Genomic DNA, 16,883 nt, shown 5'->3' on the forward strand with positions numbered 1-16,883 from the left:
TCTCTCTCTCTCTCTCTCTCTCTCTCTCTCTCTCTCTCTCTCTCTCTCTCTCTGGTTCAATGGAGAGTAGCGTGAAGGTGACCCTGCTCAGCAGAAGGGCAGGTTGGAGTCTCTTCCTCCAGCACCTGTTCCGGGGTAGGGGTGTGACTGTGGACCCCAGCTGGGCCTTCAGAGAGAAGGGTGGGGAGACTAGGGCAGTCACTTCCCCCCGCAGTTTCATAAGGCCATAAGTACCACATTCAGATGCCACCGTAGCTCCCAAAACTACGCCCACCCACCCCTTTCCTAGAGATGGATTTCATGAAGGCCACTGTTGTCAGAACACTGTTTATTCCACAGGAGGATGGGCTGTAAGCTAAGTGGTCCTTGGGATGGGAGAAATGACATTCTCGCAGGCCCTTCTGGTACCAGTGGGGACCATAGTCCTTCCTGGGCGCTGCAGGAAGCTAGTCTGCTCTGAGTCCATGTGCAGGTTCCCACAAGTCTCTGTTTCCTGTCCCAAACACGAGGACAGATTCTGCATGGTACTTAGGTCCAATCTATCCCCAGATAACTCCGCACTCCGTGTCACTGCCCTATTGTCCTTCTACCCCTGGCCTTTCAGCAAGAGCTGGGGACCAGGGGCTAAAGAGAGAGGTGACATTGGTGGTCCAGCTTCAGATGCTGGCTGGGGATCCAGGAAGGAAAGGATGGGCTGTGAGCCAGGCAATCTGGAAGCAGCGAGGCCCAAGAACTGGGCAGGATGAGGGTGGCCCTCACTCCTGGCCTGGGTGTTCGCCAACAGACCACTTTACCTCCCCCGTTCGAAGAGTCACTATGTCTTCGTAGGTGGCTGTCTGGTCAATGTTCAAGCCCTAGAAAGATGAATTGGAGCTCAGGTCTGGGCCATATTCTAACCATACCAAAAGAGGGGGACCACAGCAGCTCAGAGCTGCTAGGTGACACTGTCCCTTACCTCGTAGGTATGATCTTCCTCCATCCCTGCCTTGCTGTCATCCTGTGGGGGAGACAGGGAGGGTGGAAGAATATAGTTTTGAGTGTTAGGGTCCTTCATCCATGTACCCTGATGGGCCAGGGATGTGGGTCTGGGTGGGGGAGAGGAAGAAGGAGTCTCCAAGAACCAATGAATGAATGAGTGAACAGTAAGCCAGTGGACAGGACTTGGGGTGGGGCCTTCTTGAGAGAGCAGCCACAGAGTCTGAGAAGATGGAGACCCTGCCCGGGTCTTGTCTGCCCTGTGCCCACCTCCCAGCCTTCCCAAGGATCCCCAGTTCCTCTGGGCACCTTGTCTAGTAGCAAGAAGATGGGTACGATGATGAAGAGAATGATTAGGAGGGTCTGGATCATGATGATGCCATCTTTCAGGGTGTTCCGCCGCTTCAGCTGTTCCAAGGTGCTGAATCCTGGGGCAGGGAGACAGAGCATACATAACGCTGGAACTGGAGGTTAACCATAGAGACCCCCTCAGGGCCAACTTCCCAGCAGCTATTCTGGGAACTCCCCTGGTAGGCAGGGGCGTGGGTGTGGATGGCTACGTGAACATAAGTCTACCAGGCACACACCTAGGACTTTAAGTTCTGAGCCACAGCTCCAAGCATCCTCTGGGTCTCTGCTGCATTCCTGCTTGCAGAAGTAGATACCATTGTCCTCAAACTGGATGTTTTGGATGGTGAGGACATAGGCAGAGCCATTGTGGAGCTTTGAGATGCGTCCCTCTTCTTCAGACAGCTTCTGGGGTGTCTCTTTCTCTTGTTTTCGGAACCAGGTCACGGTGGAGGAGTCTGAGTAACAGTAAAACTTCACCACGGAGCCCCGCTTTTTGGCTATGTACCTCGGGTACAGCTTGATTTCGGAACAAGAGCTTCCTGCGGACATCAAGGCAAGGTTCAAAATTCGGCTGATTGTCTTCCTGTTTGCCAACCTAGTCCACCGTGGAAGACAGTAACCCAGTTTAGCCTGCTTCCCATGTCTGGAGCATTAGGTTTACGAGGCAGTGTGAAGGCAGAGCTGTGGGAAAGTAAGCCATGTCGAGAGGCCACACACCAAGCCTCTGCTCCACACCTCTTCCTGCTCAAACCTCTGCCCACTAGTCATCCCTTAAGAAGGATTCTGGAACCTTCCCATTCACGTCCACTGTAACAGCTAGATCCCAGACCTCATCTGCAGAACAGCCTTCTTGGCCTCGTTGGTTGTTTCAGCTCTTTCCTCTGGACTTTCCTACACTCACCCCAGATCCTGAAGGACTCCCCGGTTGTCTCCAGGGTGATAAAGGTTGAATCCTTAGCCTGTCACCCAAGACCCTTCTCCCATACCCTCTTGACCTTTCTCATGGACTCACGCTTCTCAGTGTCTAGGCCTGCGGGGTTTGTGGGGTCTCAGCCACACAGACACAGGCCTGAGGCCTATGGAATCCTATCTCGCTGTCACTCTCTTATCTCCAAGCCAGGTTTAGTTCTGACCCTCAGCGGCCAGGACTGGAGCATACTAGCCTGATGAGGGGTGACAGCCATCCAGAAGTGGGGCCTCCATGAGAGGCCTTATGGAGGTGAAGAGGAGCTCCAGGGTAAAGATATGGGACCACAGTGGCTAATGTGGAGTGATGATTGAGGCAACTGACCTTGGAGATTCTGTGACAGGTCACTGTTTGTCACCGCTGGTACCGGCTCACCTGGAGGGTGAGAGGAAGTGGGCAGGGCTAGGTCAGGCCTCTCTACCCTCAGTTGATTGCCCCACCCTTACCCCCTCCACGTTCCCAGAGCCACTTCCTCCTTCCAAAACTACAGCTTCAAGCCCCTTAGTTCTCCCAGTTCCTGTACGAGAGAGGCAGAAATAAGGTAGGGGTACTGGAAGCCCCACTCCCAGATCCCTTCTGCTTTTGCCTCTCAGGCTGGCCTAGAGCTTCTGCAGATAAAGAGAAGAAAGCCACACAGGGAGGGCTTGGCCAGTCTTTCAAAGGGAGGACCATTCCTGGAACATGCTGTCTTCCAGGTTATGGAACCAGCCTTTCCCATGCCATGCCCCCAGTGCTTAGCTGGGAACCACATGCTGTCCCTCTTCCTCCTGGGCCAGGCTGGCTCCTCCAGGTCATAACTGCCAACGAGATTGGCCCCTTGCACCCAGTTCAACCTGAAAGCCTCCAGACTGGAGAGGAGCTGGGCCCTCAGGCCCTGAGCCTTCCATTAAGACCCACGAGCTGGGCATAGGAGAGTCAGAGCGAGGCAGACAAGAAGCAGAAAGCAAAAGGCAGGAGGATGAGCAAGCAAGAAACTGAGCTGAGACACGGAACACACCGATAGGCCCATCTCAAAGCCAGCAGGCCTGTTGTCTGTCGCATATCTCGTACCTGAAAAAAGCAGCAGCAGGAACAACAGCCAGTGACAGGGCATGGAAGACGGCACCAGTGTGGCCATGGTCAGCGCTCTGTCTCTGAGTCCAGGCCTATCACCACTTAGGAGGCTTTTGGGAGAAACATGTAACTGTATGTCAGCCTGGGCTGCAGCCTGCCTACTCTCCACCTCTTCCCCATTAGGCCCCTTCCTGCCATGCAAATTGAGACCCAGGGGAGGTACCATTCCTCTAGGGACCCTAAGGGAGGGAGGCCCCATCAGCTGGCCTGCTGGGACTTGAAGGTGGCCCTGCCTGGACAACACAACAACTTGGGGTTCTGAGAAACAGTAGAAACCCTGGGAGGGGAAGGGTGCTCCTGAATCTTCTAGGGATAGCCTGTGTTTCTTTATCTCTCTACCCCACTGAGGGGGGTGTCGGTCATCTCCTGGGCCCGCTACCTCTACTGTGGTTGCCTTGCTCAGGAAGGGGAGAGCTTGGTGTATTTAGCTAAATACCTCTATATTAATCCTTTATATCAGTGGTTCTCACATATTTATTTGTGCTGCCATTACATAACAGTAATTTTGCTACCGAGAGGTAGCATCAGAAGTATGAGAAGTATGTTTTTCAATGCTTGGGACCCACAGATTGAGAACTGCTGCTTAAACGAATCTGACCTTGCGCCCTCTGCCCTGGACAACCTTTATCCTGTAGGACGAGGCACACTGAGGAAGGACAGTGCAGGGGACAGACTCACGCCAGGCTTCTGGAGAGATCCAGAGTAGAGCCTGGGGTGCCAGAAGCCACGTCAAAAGTTGACCATGGGAAGGGAGCCACAGAAGTTCTTGTGAAAAAGTCTGCCAACCGGTAGGGAAGGGTATAGCCTAGGGCCTCGGCAGTACCCTCCTCTCCTTGTATATGACTATGCTGTGGGTTGCCAAAGGGGCTGGACTTAAGCAGAAACCACTCAGGGAAAACCCGCCACTTAACTTTCACGGTGGAGGGAGCTTTTCCAGGGAATTCTGTGGGATACTGAGGTCGCTGAAGGGTTGTATGTAACTCTAGGGGTGCAGAACGGGGGATGAGGCTGAGACGGGAGAACCCTTTGGTTCCGTAGGCTCTTTGGTTCTGTCGTGACAGCTAGCATGACCACAGGACCCACAGCATTCAGGAGCTCCTTTGAGCTTAGCTTTGTGTCCTGGCCTCAGAGTCTGTGCAACCTTTAACAGCCCCACCCCCTTGGTGTCTTGTGTCTCCTCCTAGCGGTTTCTTTTTCTGTCTTGTCTCCTGATCCCAGCCAGGACAGACAGATGCTAAATCTCTGGCAGCCGCTTTACGTCTCGCTGTCCCCACAGCCCACAAGCAGCCTGTGTGGCTGGCCCGATTGCTCACGTTTGGAGAATAGCTACTCCTTTCTTCCCACAGCAGGGTTGGAAGGTGGCAGCGGGGGACGGGGGTGTCTGGGCACTCCTACCTCAGTTCTGAGCCTGTACCTCACTTGACAGGGTGAGGGTCAGCTAATGACGGAGTATAGTAGGCCAGGGTCCTGAGTTATGGAAATTGGGGGTAAGAGTGTTAAATTTTTGTCTGAGAAACAATTCACTCTGGGTAGCCCCACATGTTTTCGATTCTTTCCAGATGTTCCCAATGGAAAAAAAAATAATTCTCTGAAAAGGTGTCAGATGTTCAGCTCGCAAAAGAAATGGCACTAGAAAAAGAACGTCGCCTAAGGTCAGCATGGGGCTCATGGGCCCTCCCTGGCAGTGAGTCAAAGTCCAGGGTCCCACCTCTTAGTAGACTCGACCTTGAGGTTCTAGTGATGGGAGCCTTGTTTGGCTTTGGAGCCAGTGAACCTCAAAGTTGGGAGGTTTGATAGCAAAGTGTCCAGGGGTCACATATATGTCGTCTGGGCTGTGCAGGGGCAGTGATTGCTTGGGAGGTGACTCTGAGGCTCAGGTATATGGGGGGCCGCAAGGGGTTAGCAGGGGTTGTTTGACATCAGCATCCCCCGTGGGAGGGATGTAGATGAGCCCTTTGGACTTCATTCCCATTCATGCCAGGCAGGGAGGCAGTGGGGGCCCCCACCACTGTAGGGCTATTTGTCACAGTGGGGCCGTGTTGTTCCCTTGCTAGTGACCGCATCATTAAGCCTTGTCCGGGGCTTGTGACGCCCATGCCTTCCCAGAACAGGAGGCCTTGCAAACCACCTCCCCCCACCCCCGCCTCTGCCCTGGGCTCTCCTAGCTACACATCCCAACATCTGGCAACCTCTCTCCTCCCCTTTCCAGGAAAACAGCATCAAAACAGGACATGGAGGACGGGAGAGGAAGAAGGTGCTTGGGGATATGGGAAGAAGTCAGGGACTCCAGGATGGGAGAGGTTAGGAACTATGCTGGGGAAGGAAGAGCTCAAACCTCTCCCATTCTTGCCTCAGTATCCTGGGCCTGCAGATCTTAGTTACCGGGAGGAGGGGCTGGTGAAGGAGAAGTCAGGTTCCTCACTAGGCATGCTAGCCAAAGTCCCTCACCTAGGAGCACTTAAAAAATGCTTCTGGGCATCTGTGACAGTCTCTGCAGGTGCCCTTGGCCCACAAAGGCTCTGGGTAAGATGGATCATGGCCCATGAAGCAGCTTCCCAGCCTGATCTACCAGCTGCACCCAGGGAGACAGCACCCAGTCCTAACTAGCCTCTGAGAGGCCAGCACCCAGTCCTAACCTCTGAGAGACCAGCACCCAGTCCTATCTAACCTCTGAGAGGCAAAGCCTTCTCATCTGTATGAAATAAAAGCAATCCTAGTAGCCCATTCTCCATAAGGTGGCCGTGCCCACCCGAAGCTGCCTTGCATCCTTGGCTGTGGGCGAGCGTGTGTGAGCACTCCACCAAGAGTGGAGTGGGGAGGGAGAATTTTGAGACATAAGCTCCTGCTATCTACACTCCCCATGTGACGCTTTTCCTTTCTTCTTCTCCCAGAGATCCAGGAAAGAAGGGCTGGGGGACCCTGCAATCCTTCTGTCCTCAGGGCTGGGGAGACCTGAATAAACTCTGGAGAAATAAGTGAGACCTCTTCCCCCCAGGAGAAGGTACAGGAAAAAGGCACAGAAACCTCGCAGAGTGGGTGAAGCCAAGCTCTGGGGAGCTCGTACTTAAAGTCAGAGGTTGCTATAGAAAATAGACTCCCATATAATACACCCCACCATGGGCACATGAGCTGAACTTGTTTTGCAGGAAATGGTCCATGTGGCCTGGGCTCTAGTGGGGAACAAGGGCAGTCCTGAGAAGACAGCCCCTCAGAGCAGGAGCGACAACCATGAACCCTACAAATGCCTTGAGGTCTGGATGAGGGGACAGGGAAGTGAAAGGGGGTTCTGGAGACGAGGACTACAGACGCAGGGCCCCAACACACATTTGGGGGGCTGGAGAGATGGCTCAGAGGTTAAGAGCACTGCCTGCTCTTCCAAAGGTCCTGAGTTCAATTCCCAGCAACCACATGGTGGCTCACAACCATCTGTAATGAGGTCTGGTGCCCTCTTCTGGCCTGCAGGCATACACACAGACAGAATGTTGTGTACATAATAAATAAATAAATAAATATTTAAAAAAAAAAAAAGAAAAAAAGGAGCATGAGGACAAGGCTGAGCTTCCCTTCCTGTCCCGGCTCCCAGAGGCTCTGGTATCATCCCGGCTTGGTGCAGTTGCTGGCTTACTCTTCTTCTTGCTTCCCTGAGCCCTCACCTGCATGGAGGTACAGAAGGAGACCACGTCCCAGAGCCGCCAGGGGGGAGAGGGTTTATTATAAGAACTGTACAAAGAAGCTTTATCTGACAGCCTGGCTTTGGGCTGGCTCCCACCTAGACAGGGTGGTAGCAGGGCTCACTCGGCAGAGAGGTCCGCACGCAGCAACGGCAGACTCAGTTCGTGGCTCTTCCTTTGCAGTGATTCGTGCAGTTGGCGGAGAACACCAGACCTAACAGGTTCCTGAGACTTTGGGGGTCAAACCAGGCTGGGCCCAGATGGGGAAGGCATGGTAGTGGGGTGCTGGGCAGAGCACTACTGACTCCCGCTAGGGGACCCTTCTAAAGGGACAGCTCCCTCTACAGAAGGGACACTGAGTGGGGATGAGACCATGATAAGACGATAAGAAACAGAGAAAGGGGAAAAGCGAAGCTCAGAAAAGGAAGCAAGAGGGACGACCAGGTGAGGGTTGAGCGAGCAGAGCAAGCAAGGAGTCTGGCCCGAGGTGTGCACATATGTGAACACAGGCGTGTGCAACACGCCTTGTTTGGCAGGCTTTGCCATTTCCTGAGTTTTACTCAAACTGTTTATGAGAAACAAAAAGAAAAAGAAAAGGAATTTAGGCTAAGATGGGACTCCAAGCGCAAAGTTTAGAATGTACATTCATCCTTATTTACTCCCTTTCGGCAAAACGCTCTCTGACATTTAGGGATAGTGAGATGAACAAACCCGTAGAGAAGACACGAGCACCATCCGCTCCCTCTCTCTGTCATACTGACACACGTAGACACAAACACCCACAGATACATGTGTATTTGTAGACGCCGTGGTTCACATTCATACAGCCGTGTATGAATACATGAACTCGAACTCACAAGCCAGTGCGTAGTCACACAGATGGACAGGCACACACACAAGTGACCGAATCCAGAGACCCCTGAGCAAAACCCCCACTTCCTCCTCCAAGCCTGGTTTCTGTTCTCTGAGAGCTGACAGAGCCTGGTTCTGGTGAATACAGCAAAAGACAGTGGCTTTTCAAGGGGTGGTGGTGGCACACGTCTTTAATCCCAGCATTTGGGCAGAGGCAGGAGGATCTCAGTGAGTTTGAAGTCAATCTGGTCTATAGAATGAGTTCCAGGACGGGCAGGACAAACCCTGTCATAAGAAGAAAGGAAAGAAAGAAAGAAAGAAAGAAAGAAAGAAAGAAAGAAAGAAAGAAAGAAAGAAAGAAAAGGGAGGAGGAAAGGAAGAAAGAGAGAAAGAAAGAGAGAGAAAATGGCTTTCCATTCCAGGCAGCCGGGAGACTGAAGCCCAACCTGGTGAGCCTTCTTGACTGCCTGCCCTAGCCCCAACATCAGCACCTCTCCTGTGAGCTCAGTCCTAACATTCTCAGGGTCACTTTGAGGAAGCAGGGAAGGACAAAAAGCAGGGAGGAGATGGGCAGAGATGAGACGAGATGAAGGAGCTCTCTCAGGCATGACAGGGCACCAAGGAGTCCTGGGGGACAAAGGAAGGCACAAAGAAAGGAAAAGAGGGAAGGGGCAGGGTTTGTCTTAGAGAGTACCAAACCTGATCACAGCCAGACCTGGGAGCTCAGGCCCAAGTGCACGAACGCAGCTGGCAGGACCCAGCCTGTACGACCCATCCATGCATCCTAGAGAAAGGGAATTCCCGAGGGGAATCCTTCCTTGGTTCTTCCCCCAGGGGCCAGCCAGGGGAGCTATCAACAGGCCTGGATACGACTGGGTGAGAGGTTTCAGAAGTCAAGTTTCCAGCCTGATACATCCGGATCCAGAGGCCAATGGGTTCTGTGCAGCAATGTGTGTACCCGGGCTACTTCCCTTTTACAGGGCATTCCTGAGCTGGCCGGGGGAAGTTGTGTCTGAGTCATGGGATGGGAGCGCTGGCTAAGCCCTGGGGTCAGCTATCGGTTTTTGAGGTTAAAAGACTTATCTTTGTCCTGGCTAGAGCTGGGGCACTTGGGCCCTTAAGAGTAGTGCCAGCAAGGCAGCCAACCCCTCCATGATATGCTGGCTTTTCCCCAAGTAGGAAACAGCGTTCTGGTGTTCTGACCAAGAGAATGTCTGTCAGGGCAATGCAAAGATGAAATCAGGAGGCAGGGGCTTCAGCCCCACCTGCACCCTGAGCACAGTTCCCATTTCCCTCAGCCCAGGCAGCAAGCCCTGAACAGCCCCCTCCTAAAGCCCCATTCCCAGCTCTGCACGCAGCTCTCTCGTGGGAGCTTCAGGTCTGTGCCAGTGCTCAGCCACCTTGATGCTGCTCTCTAGACGAGAGACTCTTTGACCCCTGGCCGCACAGTCTGCCCCTGTGGTGCTGATTGAGCTGGTGGGTGTGAGCTCCATGGTGGGGCCAGCATCCCCTGTAGAACCCTTCTCCTCCTCTCCCTGACCCTGCACACCACTGTTCTCACTCTCAGGGCCGTACATCTTGTTCATGGTGTTGGCAAGCAATCCCTCCTTCTCGGGGGCCCCGACTCCATTGCCATCCTGGCTGTGGCGGTACATGTAGGAGGCCTGCTTCACAGAGCGCTGCAGCAAGTGGCGGCGGTAGGCCCTCTGGATTTTGATGGCACACACCTCCTCCTGCTTCCTCTTGAGGGTGGTAGTAATGGGCTCGTAGGAGACCTTGGAGGGGTTGGCTGCCATGAACTTTTCCTCCATGGTCTGTTTGAGGGCATCCATTTCCCCAGAGTCACCCAGTACCTCTTTGGTCAGGGCAAAGAGGATGTCCAGGCAGTGGATCTTGTCCCCCGGCACCATGGGCAGGTCTAACGTGATCAGCTTGATCTTGTTGGGCTTGGCGATTCTCAGCGGCTCCTGCAGGGTGTCCACAAAGTCGGAGAGGCGGTTGTAGTCAATGAACTGAGTGGCGTCAGGGTCGAACTTTTCCCAGGTCTCATAGAACATCTCAAAGTCATCCTCACTGAGGGGCTCGCTGCTCTCCTCGGTGGCCACGTTGAAATTCTCTAGGATGATGGCAATGTACATGTTGACCACGATGAGGAAGGAAATGATGATGTAGCTGCAGAAGAAGCAGATGCCGATGGATGGGTTACCGCAGTCCCCCTTGATGTTGGTGCCGGGGTTCTCCAGCGTCGGATCACAATCTGGGGGCCCACTGTTGAGGATGGGGTTCAGGAGCCCATCCCAGCCAGCTGACGTGGTGATCTCGAAGAGACAAATGATACTGTTGCCGAAAGTCTCGAAGTTGAACATGTCGTCGATGCCCGATTCTTTCTTGACATAGGCGAAGTTGGACATGCCGAAGATGGAGTAGATAAACATGACCAGAAAGAGAAGGAGGCCGATGTTGAAGAGGGCGGGCAGTGACATCATGAGAGCAAACAACAGCGTCCGGATGCCCTTGGCCCCACGGATCAGACGCAAGACACGCCCGATCCGTGCCAAGCGGATCACACGGAACAACGTGGGCGACACGAAATATTTCTGTATCAAGTCAGAAAGCGCGAGGCCTACAGAGAGAAACAGAGGCTGGGTCAGGGCACTGGGGGCTTGGAGGGCTGGGGGGCCTGGCCTAGTATGTGAAACCCTCTGAGTAGGGCCTCTCCTAGAGCTCTTGGGGCCCAGGGGATTACTCTGTCCTGACAGTTGCAGGTGGGGTATATTAAAATTGATGGGTGGCCGTCCTTAAATCTGCTGGCCGATATGGCAGGTGAGAGAGAGTAGGGAGAAGAGAAGAGCTGTGTGGCTTGTTCTCATCTGTTAGGAAGGAGCGAGATGGCTCTGCCGTGGAAGAGTGAGGCCATGCCCGTTAAGTGCATAGCCAATGCCTAGCACACAGCAAACACTCGGTAAACAGTAGCTACTCGCTCTCATGGTTGTAGACAACCCTGCTCTCCCCTCAGTGTATAAAGATCCTGGAGCCCTTTTCTTACTTGTGTGTGTCTTTACATGCACATACATACTTATTTGTACATATGCATGTGTGTGAATGTGTGTGTGTGTGTGTGCGCGCGCGTATGCATGCACACAATGCCTGAGGAAAACTGCCTGCCTCATTTTCAGATGCCATCTACCTTGCTTGTTGAAAGAGGGTCTTCACTGGCCCTGAGGCCCAGTGATTAGGCTAGGCTGGCTGTCCAGTGACCAACAGGGTCCCAACTGTCTCCACTACCTCAGGGCTAAGATCACACACATGTGCCACCACGTCTGGCTTCTTTACATAGATTCTGGGGATCGAACCCAGATCCTGGTGCCTTTGCAGCAAGCGCCTGACGGGCGAGTTACCACGTCAGCCCTCTCTTGTGCTTTTCATTCAGTGTGTGACCATCCAAGTACACGTCTGCAGACAGACCCGTGTTCCTCAGGTGATCTCATGTGTGGGCAGATGATGGGTGACCTCTGAGCAATGGACTCCTGTGTGCACTAAAGGTGAAAGAATGACAGACACACGTGTGTGCTTGTACAGACGTGTGCGTGTTCCAGGGCCCTAGGAGGTCTGTGTGCGTGAGGTGTGGTCCTGCCAGCTCACCCACAATGGACAAGATGACAACCACGAAGTCAAAGATGTTCCAGCCAATGGTGAAGTAGTAGTGGCGCAGGGCGAACATCTTGAGCACACACTCCCCTGTGAAGATGATGATGAAGACCATGTTGATGTTGTACAGGATGTCCACCTTGAGCTGGCTCTGGTCGTCCGTCTCCACCATCATGGTAACCATGTTAAGGCAGATGAGGATCATGATGGAGATGTCAAACACCTGCTTTGTCACGAAGTCATACACCATGCCCTGGATCTTGTTCTGCAGTGGGACAGCACGGGCACAGGTGATGTGGGGCTGGGGGATGCGGTCAAGACCCAGGCAGGGTGGGAATGAGTGGGAGGTGTTGGGTGATACAGGGTGACACAGCAGTGGCCTGGGAGGAGGAGGGGTGGGGAGCAGGAGGGGCGGGGAGCAGGAGGGGCGGGGAGCAGGAGGGGCGGGGAGCAGGTGTAGTGTAGTAGTGATGTATGCCACAGGAGGGAAGGGCCTGGGGACACATCATTCTCTGTGTGGGGGGTATCTGTGCTCATCAGCCCCCACCTTAGGTCCCTTCCTCCCTAAAGTTCCTCAGTCATCTCTAGTCATTGAGTGCTGGGCTGTGGACATCCACCTCCTGCTCCTTCCTGGGGCCCCTGTCTCCCAGGCCAGAGGCCTCACTTGAGAAAGTGGGTGGATACTGGGAAGCTGTGGGGTGCTAGATGAAGGGTAACCTATAACAGGAGCCTAGAGACATCCGCTGCTGCATTGGTGAGCAGAGCCTTTGTGGCGTTGTGAGGAGGGGCCCAGAGCCTGGTACCTGAGGGCGGGGGATGGGCTTCTGGGGCTTCTTGGAGCCCAGTTTCTTCATGGCGTTGTAGTACTTCTTCTGCTCCTCCGTCATGAAGATGTCTTTCCCTCCAAAGTATAGTAGGCCAGAGACAGTAAGACTGGGAGGGTCCCTTTCCCTGCTCCCAGGACCCCCTACCTCAGCCACTACCTTGAAGGTGGACTTTACCCCTTAAGAGGTGTCTGGTGAGAAGGCAGAAGCTCTGGGGGTGGCAGAGGTGGAGGGGTGGGGAAGGGGGAAACTGGATCTAGAGAAGGGTGGATGAGCAAAAGACGGAGGAAACGGGAGGGTTTCAGGCCAGTTTCCCAGCTTCAAGCTAAGTTCCACCAATGCCTCAGCAATGAGCCCTTAGCTTGCATCTACTTAATCTTATTTATTGTTGTTGAGACAGGGTCTCTATAGCACAGGATCGCCTCAAATATACTACGTAGCCCAGGCTTGCCTACAACTCACGAACTTACTGCCTCAGATCACTTAGTACTGACATTCCAGGTGGAATGTCTGGCTCTACATCCACCCCATTTTATATATTAGGAAAACGAAGCTCAAGGGGCCAAGCCATGGCTCAGTCCCCTAGTGGGATTTAGATCCATGCTTGCTGCCCTGGGCATTCAGGTTGGTGACTGCTCAGGGCTCCTCAGGAAAGAATAAGAGGAAGGAGTGGGGCGGGGTCCCTCTGGAGAGGGCCAGATACTCATCTTCTTCTTCTGTTGGTTGAAGTTGTCAATGATGACCCCGATGAAGAGGTTGAGTGTGAAGAAGGAGCCAAAGATGATGAAGATGACGAAGTAAAGGTACATGTAGATGTTCACCTCATAGTCTGGCTGTTCCTCCTTCTGCGGGGCGAGGGACATGCTTGCAGTTTCTCTTTGTCCCCCAAAGTAGTCAGCAGGACTCCCCTCCTCCCCAGGCTCCTGGGCTACCAACGAGCTAGCGTGGTCAGTGGAGGTGGTGGAGTGAGAGCGGGGATGGCGGAATGGACCACTGTCAGCACTCTTCATCAACCCAGGGACACAACTCACCTCCCGGGAGTCCACAGCCGCATACATGATATCCATCCAACCCTTGAAAGTGGCCTGAGAGATCATGACAGGTCATGGGGGAGGGGCTCTCCTAAACACCGCCATTCACACCTCCCTCCCTTCCCTAACAAAACCAGGACCCCAGTGGGCAGCATCAAACAGACTAGAGAGGGATAAACACGACCTCCAGGTCCCAAGGCATTGCTAAAGGGGCTGGCCGCCTCTAACTAGGAACAGTAGTGGGTTCTGGCATGATGAGGGACAGCTAAGCCCATCGACCCAGTTCTGAGAAGGCTCCATAGGTGCCACTCACCACCTGAAGGAGGGACAGATAGCCCAGGCCCACGTTGTCATAGTTGACCTTAACGTTCATCCATCGGACCTGGCCCGTGTGCATGAGGCTTTCACACTCGGACTTATTGTTGACCACAGAGATATCGAACCTCTCAGAGGTGGTGGTGTTGACGCAGTAGTAGAACTTGCCAGCGAACAAGTTGACCCCCATGATGCTGAAGATAAGCCAGAAGATGAGGCAGACGAGGAGGACGTTCATGATGGAGGGGATGGCTCCCAGGAGGGCGTTCACCACCACCTAGGGACCAGGGTGGTGGTGGGGGTCATTGCTAGAGCCCCTCCCAGTCAGGAGACCAGGCAGAGCATCTTAGCCAGTCCTAGTGGGAGAGGAGTCTGCTGGGGGTTTTGGGTATAGGGGTAAAGGGTTGGGGGAGGGGTTAGAGACCTGCTCCTCTAGAGGGACTCTCTGCTTGGCAGAAGCCATCAAGGCAGAGTGAGGGTACCAGGCTTCTCTGGAAGCTGCCAGGTCACGGGTCACAAGGCAGGAGACAAACACTGCCTTCTTAGCCCCCATAGGAAATTCAGCCCACATGACCTGGCTTGGCTCACTGCATCAGTGAAAGACACAGAAAGGGCATAAAAAAAGAAGCCACCAAGGCCTTCAGAGCAATGGAATCGGGGCCAGCTCCCCGTCCCTTACCAGTCTTGGCCATACAGACTTATCAAACTGTTTCTTTCAGTCTTGGCCGAATCTGAGAACCATTCCTCTTGTTGCCACCCCCCACCCCTTTTTAATTGTTCTTGAGATAGGGTCTCTTGTACCCTAGGCTGGACTTTAACTTGCTGTGCAGCCGAGGAGGCCCTTGAGCTGCTGTTCTTACTGCCACCTCCTGAGTGCTGGGATTAGGAGTGTGTGCTACCACATCTAATGTATGAGATTCGGGGGATTGTCCCCAGGGCTGTGTGCATGCTGGGTGACCACTCTGCCAACCAGCCACACCCTAGCCTGATCAGTTCCCCTTTAATACGAGTTATCTCATGGTCTCTAGACAGAGCTGGTGGCAGGAGTTGGGGATGCTCTGCTTCTTCAACCACTCAGTCGGCCATGGGCGAGTTATTTCTTCAGTGGACAGAGGTCCCCAGCACCACGATTGGGGGGCGCAGCCTTGGGCCAGCATCTGAGGTCAGAGCGCTTAGGCTAAGCTTGCTGCTTCTCTGGCATGAGTCATATTCCCAGCAGATCTCTCGTCTCTGACGGAAGTCCAGCTGATCTTGCCCAGACTCTGTGTTCACCTGTCACTTCTGCTCTCACTGGCCTTTGGGGATCGTCTCTGAAGCCAAAGGCATGGCTCCATGCTCAGGAGGGGAAAGGCTCAGGGCTGAAGCAAAAGGACTCGCTCACGTGTTCCTGTTACAGGACCCTGGGGCCCCCAGTCTGAGGTGGAGAGACCCATAAACCCACAGGCCTACCTTCCTTCCTCTTGACTCACGCCTTCCAGGCCACGGTGGCAGCCTCTGCTGCCCTCTAGTGGTGGCAGGGATAAGTTAACTGTCTTCTAGCACTTGGGGGTGAGAATGGGGTTTCCTTGGAGATGGAAACTCCAGCCATCAACATTTGAGCCTTTTGCCTGACCCTGGGTGACTGACGTATTACCATGTACCTTGTCCCATGGGTGGCTTCACCCTGAGCCCTCCTCAGCGTTCCCCAATACTCACCCTCATGCCCTCAAATCGAGAGAGCGCCCTCAGGGGACGCAGGGCCCGCAGTGTGCGCAGGGATTTGATGGGCCCCAGCTCAGAGTAGCCCAGCCAGTTGGCCACCAGGCTGATGATGGAGACCTGTAGGAAGTGTGTGTTCAGAAGGTGCAGGGGCCCTGGCTTTCCTCCACCCTGGGAGAGGGGAACCCCAATTTCTGTTTGTCTGCTTTAGATCCTCTCCATGGTGGATAATTCTGCCTCACGGAAAGGGTAGCCTTGTGGCCACTTGTACCCCTAGAGCCTGGGCCCCCCTTAATGATGCCACCTATGACAGGAAATGGGAAAGATAGCACCCATTCCCAACGGTCCGGTGTGCCTATCAAAGAACATATGAACATCCTGCCTCTACACTGGCAGAGACCAAAGGCCCCACGCCTGGGTTGTAGAAGTAAGAGTCCAGTCTATAGGAAGCGGTGCTGACCTGGGGGCCTGACTCTCTGTGAATTTGGAGAGGTCCTACCTCCCAGAGCCTGGGCTCCCTAAAGGCCTTTGTATCTAGCACTATAACCAGACCCGGGCAACTCACATCCACGATGAGGAAATCGAGCCAACACCAGGCGTTGGTGAAATACACCTTGAAGCCATAGGCCACCCACTTGAGCAGCATCTCCAGGATGAAGATGTAGGTGAAGACCTTGTCAGCATATTCCAGGATAGTCCGGATCACTCGCCGCTGCTCAATGTATATGTCTTCAAAGGCCTGGGGACACCAGTGTAACCCACAATGGCCAGGGCTCAGAAGCTGGGGGCAGCAAGCTCTAATCTCACATCCTGCCTGCTGCTACTGGCTCCCAGGGATAGGTAGATTGGGAGGAAGATTGGGATACCCCTGGGAATCTTCCAGCCCATAGCCTGTCATGGGGAGGGGCAAGCTTCCCGGTAGGGAAGGAGTTTTATTTCTCAGCCATCTGTTAGGGGGTCCACAGTGATAAATCAGCTCTGTATACCTTTAGCTCCAAATTCCCAGGGCCCACCTACCTCCCCAAAGGCTGTGAGGATAGTTTACAAAACAAAGGACCCTATCTTCTACTTTAGAAACTAATGCTGGGCTGGGGAGATGCCTCTGTTGTCCTGTAGGCATGAGGGCTGGAGTTCAGATTCCCAGAACCTATCAAAGCTCGATGGAAGTGGCAGCCTGCTTGTAATCCCAGTTCTCAGGAGACAGAGACAGGAGATCCCTCAGCAAGATGCCTAGCTACCCTAGCCCAAACAGTGAGGTCTGAGTTCAGTGGGAGACCCTGCCGCAATGCAAACAGTGGAGAAAGCTGAGAGAGACACCTAGAATCTACCTCCCGCCTCGACATGCATGCACACAAACACACATACAAACATGCATACATACACACCAGAGAGAGAGAGAGAGAGAGAGAGAGAGAGAGAGAGAGAGAGAGAGAGAGAG

General features: G+C 53.8%; 2 protein-coding genes across 4 annotated transcripts in view; both read right to left on the reverse strand.

Annotated features, from left to right (window-relative positions):
* Window positions 1-755: 755 nt before the first annotated feature.
* Cd79b (CD79b molecule) lies at window positions 756-3,410 on the reverse strand. 3 transcript variants are annotated; one of them, XM_005350406.1, is made up of 6 exons: window positions 3,344-3,410; window positions 2,618-2,668; window positions 1,563-1,865; window positions 1,285-1,403; window positions 956-997; window positions 756-854 (listed from the first exon to the last, which is right to left on the reverse strand). In XM_005350406.1, the coding sequence occupies exons 1-6, from the start codon at window positions 3,408-3,410 to the stop codon at window positions 756-758; spliced, it is 681 nt and encodes a 226-aa protein (XP_005350463.1). The 3 variants fall into 3 exon arrangements, with proteins under 3 accessions (XP_005350463.1, XP_026635855.1, XP_005350464.1); XM_026780054.1 differs by lacking the exon at window positions 2,618-2,668; XM_005350407.1 differs by lacking the exon at window positions 1,563-1,865.
* Window positions 3,411-9,343: 5,933 nt separating this feature from the next.
* The window catches only part of Scn4a (sodium voltage-gated channel alpha subunit 4), a 30,471-nt gene continuing 22,931 nt past the window's right edge, over window positions 9,344-16,883 (reverse strand). Inside the window, 9 exon segments of the mRNA XM_005350408.1 lie at window positions 9,344-9,407; window positions 9,409-10,552; window positions 11,572-11,842; window positions 12,381-12,485; window positions 13,109-13,246; window positions 13,433-13,486; window positions 13,746-14,024; window positions 15,443-15,565; window positions 16,011-16,184. Of these exon segments, the coding sequence (XP_005350465.1) occupies window positions 9,344-9,407; window positions 9,409-10,552; window positions 11,572-11,842; window positions 12,381-12,485; window positions 13,109-13,246; window positions 13,433-13,486; window positions 13,746-14,024; window positions 15,443-15,565; window positions 16,011-16,184 (2,352 nt within the window).

The sequence above is a fragment of the Microtus ochrogaster genome, chromosome 7, assembly GCF_000317375.1.
Source record: "Microtus ochrogaster isolate Prairie Vole_2 chromosome 7, MicOch1.0, whole genome shotgun sequence".
NCBI classification, from domain to species: Eukaryota; Metazoa; Chordata; class Mammalia; order Rodentia; family Cricetidae; genus Microtus; species Microtus ochrogaster.